The sequence below is a fragment of the Nannospalax galili genome, unplaced genomic scaffold (genome assembly GCF_000622305.1).
Source record: "Nannospalax galili isolate Female #2095 unplaced genomic scaffold, S.galili_v1.0 scaffold191, whole genome shotgun sequence".
Taxonomy (NCBI): domain Eukaryota; kingdom Metazoa; phylum Chordata; class Mammalia; order Rodentia; family Spalacidae; genus Nannospalax; species Nannospalax galili.
The window spans coordinates 6,260,866-6,270,503 of NW_008331484.1; the positions used below are offsets into that span (position 1 = coordinate 6,260,866).

The 9,638-nt window shown below is 34.2% G+C and overlaps 1 protein-coding gene across 1 annotated transcript in view; it reads left to right on the forward strand.

The window, feature by feature from the left end:
- Positions 1-9,638, forward strand: part of Cep290 (centrosomal protein 290) — a 106,805-nt gene that overhangs the window by 1,786 nt on the left and 95,381 nt on the right. The window contains exons 4-10 of the mRNA XM_029558973.1: positions 727-796; positions 1,074-1,120; positions 3,420-3,563; positions 5,686-5,739; positions 6,479-6,631; positions 7,097-7,279; positions 8,710-8,824. Of these exons, the coding sequence (XP_029414833.1) occupies positions 727-796; positions 1,074-1,120; positions 3,420-3,563; positions 5,686-5,739; positions 6,479-6,631; positions 7,097-7,279; positions 8,710-8,824 (766 nt within the window). The remainder of the gene's footprint in view (positions 1-726; positions 797-1,073; positions 1,121-3,419; positions 3,564-5,685; positions 5,740-6,478; positions 6,632-7,096; positions 7,280-8,709; positions 8,825-9,638) is intronic.

The following is a 9,638-nucleotide window of genomic DNA, read 5'->3' on the forward strand; positions in this document are numbered from 1 at the left end:
AAAGCTTGTAGCACATTGCAGACAAAACAGTTGTTGGGCAGATGTTGGAATATGTTATCAAGTACCTTAAGGATGTATCATTTTAGGATCCATTAAAGGTTTTTGAACCATAATTAGTAGATACTGAAATCTGTGCAAGAAGGTAAAACCACACATGCTATGTAGTACAAATTGGAAGGCATTTGTGCTGTCAGCCAGCACTTCATGGAGGAATTGAGACATAAATTTATGTATTAGAACAGTGACAACTAGAAAACAACGAAAAACATTGAAAATGATAGATATAAAATTTAAAGGAAAAAGAATCAAGGGCTGGAGAGATGGCTCAGAAGTTAAGACTTGCTGTGCTTGTAGAAGATCTGGGTTTGGTTGCCAGTACCCACATCAGGAAGCTTACAACTACCTGCAGCTGGAGTTCCAGGGGACCCAACACCCTCTTCTGGCCTGTGCAGGTGCCTGCACACATGTGATGCACATACAGACAGGAACACATACATATAAAATAGTAAGAGTAAATACCAAAAAAGAATCACAGGTAATTCAGACTTGCACATACGGATTTCATAGCCTTAAGTATTCAACAGTTACTTACGCACAGTCTCCATGTACTAGCCATGGTAGGCACTAAGAATTGAGTTAGCAAATAAAACAAAAATTATATTTTCACTGCTTGTATTCTATTGTAGAGAATATAGAATTAATTTTCTTTAACCTTTTGATGTTTAGATGAAAGCTCAAGAAGTAGAGCTAGCTTTGGAAGAAGTTGAAAAGGCTGGAGAAGAACAAGCAAAATTTGGTAAATGCCTTGGGAGAGAGTTGTGGTGATAATTCCCTGTATTCATTAGGCAGCATAAAATTAGCATATTCCTCAAAGTATATATAGCCAATTAATTTCAAAAGATATTTCTAAATCTCCTGTTTTAATGGATCTGACATGTATAATGTTTACATTCTTTTACATTATTTTATTATCATAATGGAATCTTTTAAAAGGACATCACTGTTTTGTCAAATTTCATTGATTATTTTCAGGTAAATTTAACTTATTGAAACGTTTGTCTTTCTTAAAATAGAAAACCAATTAAAGACAAAAGTAATGAAACTGGAAAATGAACTGGAGGTATGTCCTTTTGTATTTCCTAGAGTGTAATTATATCATCGAAGTTATTTTCAAGCTTTTCTATTACTTGGTAGAAGTCACAGGAATAATATTGTCTTAGTTATTTGTTCATTGTTCATCCCTGTGTGTTTTTGTGCTTTGGTTTCTACTAAGAAGCATCCAATTATGAATAAAATGAGAACAGTTCATGTCTGAATAGAGCTGCCAGTCTAGGGAAGTATTCAGAAGGATTAGTAGGAATTGAAGTGGAAGGAGATGAGAAATAATGCATCCAGATTTCTGAGAAGATAAGAAAGGATGTGCTACTAAAGAATTAGTAGAGAAGGGAGAGGGAAGAGAAGATGTATACAGAACTTTGCATGTATGTCAGTTTAGTGCTTAGAAGTTGAGATACTGGAAATTAAATCATCTACTAAAATTAAGAGTAAAAGATGTTATGGTCAAAATTTAAGAGTTTCAGAAGTGCAGCAGAGAAAGAACTGGATACTTAGGATCTGGAGTCAGATTGGAGTTCTAGTTCTCCTTCTTTTGACTTGCTTAACTCTGTGAACTTGGATGAATTATTTCTTATTTTCTGCTCAGAGTTCATCTCCTTGAAAAATATCAAGCACTTTCAATAAATATTTGTATAATAAATGATTTATGAAGTTGGGTTGATTCTGTGTTAGTGTTTAGTGAGAAAGCTGGTAGAGAAGAGTACAGCAGTTGAAGACCTTGGTAGGAAAGTGGTTGAAGTAGTGATTATTTAATCCTAACTGAATAGGTAAGGATGTCAAGATTGGGTTTTGGACAAGGGAAGGTTATAAACAGGATAGAGGAAAAGTCAAGGAACTATAGGGCCCTTTGAGGTCAAAGGGGAGCTATACTGGGAATAACTGTGAGACTGTTGCTGCTTGGACAAGGATCTGTTTGGGTCATGGGAGTGGCAGGAAGTAATGAATTCAGGAATCAAGTAAAAAAGTGACTAAAGTGAAAATTGTGTGTATGTGGAAATTGCTCAAGTTGACTTTTGATGAAAGACTGAGCTACCACATGCTTACTTGCAGTGACTTTGAAATCATGAGTAGGGTCGGGCGAGGTGGCACAGTCTTTAATCCCAGCACTCAGGAGGCAGAGGTAGGTGGATCTCTGTGAAATCAAGGCCCCTCTGGTCTACATAGCAAGTGCCAGGCTAGCTGTGGCTACAGGGAGACCCAGAAAAAAGAAAAATCATGAGTAGAAAGTTGGTGGCTTTCTGAAATGGTGACTGTGTAGGTATGGAATAGCTGGATATCTACAAACTTCAAAGCAGGCAGGGATATTAGAGGATGGTAGACAAATGGCATGATTGGTAAGTTGAGAGCTACAGGATGGACTACATCTAGCAGAATACCAGTGCATTTACCTAAATCCTGACAGAATGAGCAACTCCATGCTGAAGGAGTGCGAAGGCCATTAGTACCTTAAAAGAACCAAACACTGCTGACAGGGAGATGAGGATTCTGTTTTTTTTTTTTTTTTTTTTTTTTTTTTTTTTTTTTTTAAAAAAAAAAAAAAAAAAAAAAAAAAAAAGAGGTGGGAGATGAGTCTAGAGAGCATAATGAAAAACTTGAAAGAGGGGAAGAGTGATAAAATTTTGATTAAGAGAGAATAGTAGTAAAACATTATGGAGAAAAGATTGCAAATAATGATGTAGTATTTGGGGCCATAATCTAAAGTAACAGGAATATAAAGTGTCATAGATTTAATTGAGTCACAAACGTATAAAAATAAAAAATTCAGTTCTTTAGTACTACTTGCTACCTCTCAAGTCCTCAATTGGCTACTGAACTGGACAGTGTAGGACAGTACAGAGAATATCTCCAAATAGGCTAGAAAATACTGACTGACAGCACTGGTCTAGTTAGTCATGGTATGATGGTAAGGGTCAATAGCACCAAGATGCCTTGTTTAGGAGCCTGGTTTTGGATCTTACAGGCTCAGGAGCATCCCTCATAATTTACAGCCTACAATTTAAAACTTTACAATTAGTCTGATACCTACGCTTTAGTGACCTAAATAAATCTGGAGTGATTGATTTACAGTCCATTTTTTGTGGTTCTTGGTGGTTCAAGAAAATTTAAAAGATTGTTGGTTATGAACTAAATAAGGTCAGCTTCTTCAAAAACCAGCCCATATCATACAATTTTAAACATCTCATGTTGAAGCATAATGAAAATTTAAACTAAGATAAATTACTTGTTTATTGATTCATTTGAGCCTTCAAGTTAATTGAATAGTTATATATTTGAGTAATTAATCTTTGATTTATTATTTTAAGATGGCTCAGCAGTCTGCAGGTGGACGGGACACTTGGTTTTTACGTGATGAAATTCGTCAACTTGAAAAGCAATTGGAACAAAAGGATAGAGAATTAGAGGACATGGAAAAGGAGCTGGATAAAGAGAAGAAAGTTAATGAACAAGTAAAGCACATTGTTTTCAATGACTCTTAACTGTTAATCTTAACTGTTCTTTTATGTCTGACCTTAGTTTTTATATTATTGGTCATATCAGTTTCTCATTACATAATTGAGAAGTAATATATAACTAGCTACTTTAAATTTTTTATCTATTTATTTATTTATTTATTTATTTTGGTCTTTTTGAAGCAGGGTCTCCCTGTAAGCCCCAGATATCCTGGAACACACTATGTAGACCAGGCTGGCCTTGAACTCACAGAGATCCACCTGCCTCTGCCTCCCAAGTGCTGGGACTACAGGCGAGCGCCACCGTGCCTGGCCTTATGTATTTATTTTATGTATATAAGTGTTTTGTCTGCCTGTATGTAAGTGCATCTGTGTGTTCAGTGCCTGCAGAGACCAGAAGAGAATGCCAGATCCCCTGGAATTACTGATGGTTCTTACCTGCCATGTTGGTGCTGGGAATGGAACCTGGGTCCTCTACAAGAGCAGCCCGTGCTCTTAACCGCTGAGCCATCTCTCCAGCCACCTAGCTAACTTTTATACCATTTTACCAACACATCTTTAAAATTTAATGGAATTCTCTACTTCTAATGATATGACTTGGAAATTAGTTCCTTAATTTTGTAGCCTGGTTCCCTACAGACATTATATAAAATTCATGATTTTGTCTCAATATGAAAAAATTAATTTCACATTCATAAACTAGTGATTTTCTTACTGTTACTTATTTTGGTAAAAAGTTACATATATTTATATGTGGTAAAGTTGGAAAACTTGAATAACATGGCCTGTGTACTTTTCCAGCTGCTGGGAGATGGACAGTGCCTTCTTTACTTTTAACCAATCAGCTTTATTACAGTATAACAAAACCTTTAATGTATAATATAAATTGTCTGATTCTAAGGGATATTCCTACTTTGTAGTAAGTATAACATAGGAATAATGCCATACATTGGGCCTACATTAGGATGTAAGAATACTTTGAGATACTCTGGAGGGATGTGTGGCCCCATCTTCTGGTTCTGGATACAATGGCAAACTGATTCTGCAGTAGGGGTTCAGTTACCTCCAGCTTTGTGTATATAGACATACATCTCTGTCTCTCACCAAATTAGTTTTTTTCTGACCTATTTGAGACTGAATTTAGATATTTTACCAAACACTTAAATATTACAGCATATCTCTCCTAAAGTAGATATTCTGTACTATACAACCAAAACATAATGGATCATGTTCAGGAAATTTCACATTGATTCATTATTCATATCTATAATTAGTATCCTCTTCTCACCCAATAATATACTGTGTACTTCTTACCTGCCATCCACCTGTATCCAAAGTTTCATCAAAGATTACATGCTGTATTTGGCTCCATATTTGGCTATACCTTTGTGACTGAATGGTTTTCCTTAAGTAAGGGAGAAAACAGAAAAGTGAAAGGTCATCAGAGGGGTGGTTTCTGGAGTATATTAATAAAACATCAGAATGGGTGTAATGTTTTCCTGTCTGGAAAACCAAAGAAATAGGTACAGATGCACTATTTTTATGTAAAGAAAAGAACACATTTTTTTGCTGTTCTGCTCATTGAGTATTGTGCTAATGTACATCATCCTTCTTATTTCAAAAAATGAGATAAAAATGAATTTAACAGATACGAAGTGACTTTCATACTTTAATAGGAATTACAGACAAAGGATGTAAACAGAGGGCACTCTGATTTCAGGTCATTTCATGTAACCGTATCTTGTCCTGCCATTTTCCTAAGTGCTTACTAAGAGAGCTTTATCTGTGGTATGCAAGAATGGCAGAATGCTGTGATCATGGATAGAAAGCACTCCTTTCTTAAGGGATGGGGTCAGGGGAGTAGAACTTATTTAGGTAGTTTTCTTCTTTGTAGCCTTTGGCTTGTTTTTGGTTTGTATTTCTTATTAATCTTTTAAATTGAGCCTGTTTTATCCTTTCTAATCTTAGTTATGGCCTAGTTTGGTATGATGTCTATAGTAGTTAAATGTTCTTTACTTTATTGGAAAAGGGTCTAGAATTAAAATTAACAAGCTGAAAACCTGACTCTGTTGAATTACTGATGAGTTTTATCTTTTTTTTTTTTTAATTACTATTTTAGTTGGCTCTTCGAAATGAGGAGGCAGAAAATGAAAACAGCAAATTAAGAAGAGAGGTTGGTAGAAAATTTTAGTTGTGGTGGTTCAACAAAGCTCCTTGTTTAAAGAGTTTATTTTAATTTATATTTTAATCAGAAAAGTAATTTCAGTAACTAGTGTGTTTAGATTGGCTGATTTTATGATGATTTTATGTAAGAGAATTACAAAATAAATCAAAATGATGTGAGACCATTAAATAGCTTATAGCAGGGAAATCTTACTTTCTGTTATAGAAGCCGTTTTGCTAATTTACCATTTGAGCTTATGAGTAGGTTTCTGTTTTTACTATTTATCCAGCATTCTCAAAATTTCTGTTTCTCATGAAATCTTATAAATTCTGATTATTATCTGGCCCATTTGCACCAAAAAAATGTTTTGTATTGTTTATTTAAAAAATTTTTTAACCTAGTCAAACTGTTCTTTGTCTTGGTTAATAATATTTTTACTCTTTAGTTATTTAATAAACTTCATTGTCTTAAAATTTTCTTTGTTTTCTTTAATTTCTGTTATTTTTAACTGTGTGCTGTTGCCTTTCTCATTTCTAATTATCCTTGTCCTGTCCTTTTCTGAAGAACAAACGTCTAAAGAAAACGGTAAGGCCTTAAGTGTAGCAAATCTGTGGGAATTTAAAGATGTTCTGAAAACACTGTTTAGAAGATAGAATTTTGTTATTTTCAGTATTATTATCTTTTTGTTGTTTTTCTTTTGGTTTTGGATAGTTTCCTTAATGGACTACTCTGTGTGCTCTAACTTCAGAATGAACAGCTTCGCCAGGATATTATTGACTACCAGAAACAAATAGATTCACAGAAAGAAACACTTTTATCAAGAAGAGGAGAAGACAGCAACTATCGATCACAGTTGTCTAAAAAAAACTATGAACTTGTTCAATATCTGGATGAAATTCAGGTAAAAATGAGTACTCAGTTCAATGATCTCATAAAACTTTAATATCAGTATGGTATAAATCTAATATTTATCCTTCCTTGCAAAGTTTTCACTATATATTTGCTGCCGGTCATTTTTGTTTTATTTTATACATTTGTTTTGTGTTGGTATATATGGTGTGTGTGTGTGTGTGTGTGCGCATATTCATTTTTGAGTAGAAGTGTGTGCATGGCACAGTACATGTGGAGGTCAATTTATTCATTTTTTCATATTTTGCCTATATTAGGCACTAATTACAATTGAGCCTCTATGTTCAATTTTCTTGATACTTAATTTGATTTAATTGGTCAATGCCAGTTCATCCTAACAGTCAGTGAAGAATCATGTTTGTCCAATGGACCAGCCTTATGGATCCATTTAATTTTTAAAGTAGTTTAACTTTCTTATAAAACTATTTTTAAATAGTAATGTATTTAACTTTTGTAGACCTTAACTGAAGCTAATGAGAAAATTGAAATTCAGAACCAAGAAATGAGAAAAAATCTAGAAGAATCTGTTCAGGAAATGGAGAAAATGACAGACGAATATAACAGGATGAAAGCTATTGTACATCAAACAGATACTGTTATGGACCAGTTAAAAAAAGAGAATGAACACTATCAACTTCAAGTAAGAAGTAGTGTCTTCTGACTTGTGTTGAGGCTTCATGTCAATTTATTACTGCTTATTTGACACCATGAATATTTTAATTTTGTAGGATGTGAATTTTGTTGCTTTTCTTAATAAAGTAGCTTGCTGTCATTAATATAATATTTGTGGGGCTGGAGAGATGGCTCAGTGGTTAAGAACACTGGTTGTTCTTCCAGAAGACCCAGATTCGAATCCTGGCACCCACATGGCAGGTAACAGCTGTCTGTAACTCCTTCCAGGGGATTTGCCAGCCTCTTCTGTCCTCCGTGGGCATTGAACAACATGGGTGCACTTACCTACATGCAGGCAATACATGCATACACATTAAATAAAAAAAATAAATAACTAAAAAAAAATAGATAATATTTGTTTATGTGAATTTCTTAATCTCACATGCACTTTGTGATTCTTGCTAGTTAAGACATGTAAATAATACTTCAATGAATATACAGAGAAAGTCCTATAAATAATTTTGGGGACGTGGAGATTTTCTGCTTAACACTTTTGAAAATCCTGTGGATATAGCATTGTATCTTGTCTTTTGTACATTTTCTGTTGAATTTTTGTTCTCTCTTCCCATTGGTAGCCTCTCATAGCATACCCCCCCTCCTCCGAGTTCATGCATTCTGTCATTTGAAACACAGGATTCTTTTTTTTTTCTGGTCTTTGGAGACAGGGTCTCCCTGTAGCCCCAGCTGTCCTGGAACTCACTATGTAGACCAGGCTGGCCTTGAACTCACAGAGATGATCTGCCTGCTCAGCCTTCTGAATGTTGGCATTAAAGGCATGTGCCACCACGCCTTAACTTTGTATCTTAAATACACTATAAATATATTAAAGGCCAATGTATTCTTTGCTATTTACTTAAACATGTTTTCAGTAGAATACGATTTAAAATTAAAATTCCCTAGTAGTAAAATAATTATATAACAACATACTAAGTATAGCTTATCTGAATCGCTTGGGACCATAAGTCTTCCAGATTGTGTATGTTTTTAGATTTTAGAATATTTGCATATACTTGAGCTATCTTGGGCATAAGATCAAAGTCTACATACTAAATTTATTTATGTTTCATATGCACCAGTTACTCATATCCTGAATGCAATGTTCTTTGTGTACCAGCCTGTTGACTGAGACATGTCACATTTGAAATGTGATGTGGAATTTTTTACTTGTGGCATCGCATCAGCACCAAAAGTCTAATTTTGAAGTATTTCAGATGTTAAATTTTCATTTAGTTCAGCCCGTTTAAAGACGCGAAAGCCATTAACTGTCACCTTTAATTATAGAACTCTTCCAATAATAAATAGCATATGTAATATATGCATAAATAAATACGAATATGTAATACATGCATCATGTTGCACTAATTTGCACCATTTCTTGAAACAATTGTTACTTCTTAGGTGCGAGAACTCACAGATCTTCTGAAAGCAAAGGATGAAGAAGATGATCCAGTCATGATGGCTGTCAATGCAAAAGTAGAGGAGTGGAAGGTACTTTTCTCAGACAAACAGCTCTGTCTCCTTTTATTTTGATATAGACTTAGTTCTTATTTTAAGGATTTACTCTAGCTAAAAAACATTTTTATTATGTAAAAAAAATGTCTGGGCTAGAAAAGCTGGCTTCATTTTTTATCTTTAAATCTTTGAGGTATATATAATTAATTTTGGTATAAAGGTATATATGGATGCAGTGGAACTTTTATTTAAACATTTATTGAATATTCCATCTTATACTGAAACATTCCATTTTTTATTACATACACCTGTTTCGAATTTGAATTTATTCTGTGCTTCCTTTTGTTTATTTGATCATGCTGTTTTCTTACCACAGACACTTCTCTTCATTATTGCATATCTAAATAGCTGAAAATCTGTTCTCATTTTGGTTCTATTTTCAAGAATATTTTTTCATGAATTTTACAAATAGCTTGTCCAATTATTTAAAAAATCTTATTATTTTATTGGATGTATGTTAAAGTTAGAAATTCAAATTCATTTATAGATTAGATTATGATAAATCTTTTTTTTGTCCCTGTAGCTTAGAACACAAAACACTTTTTCATTCATTCATTCATTCATTCAAGGTATTATGCCTTTCATTGACAGTTTGATGTTTGCTTAATGTCATGTGTATAAAACATTTTATAGTTGTATAAACTTTTTTTTTAATAGATGAGTTTTGAGCCGGGCGTGGTGGTGCACGCCTTTAATCCCAGCACTTGGGAGGTGGAGGCAGGTGGATCTCTGTGAGTTCAAGGCCAGCCTAGTCTACATAGTTCCAGGACAGCTGGGGCTATAGGGAGACCCTGTCTCAAAAAGAACCCCCCCCC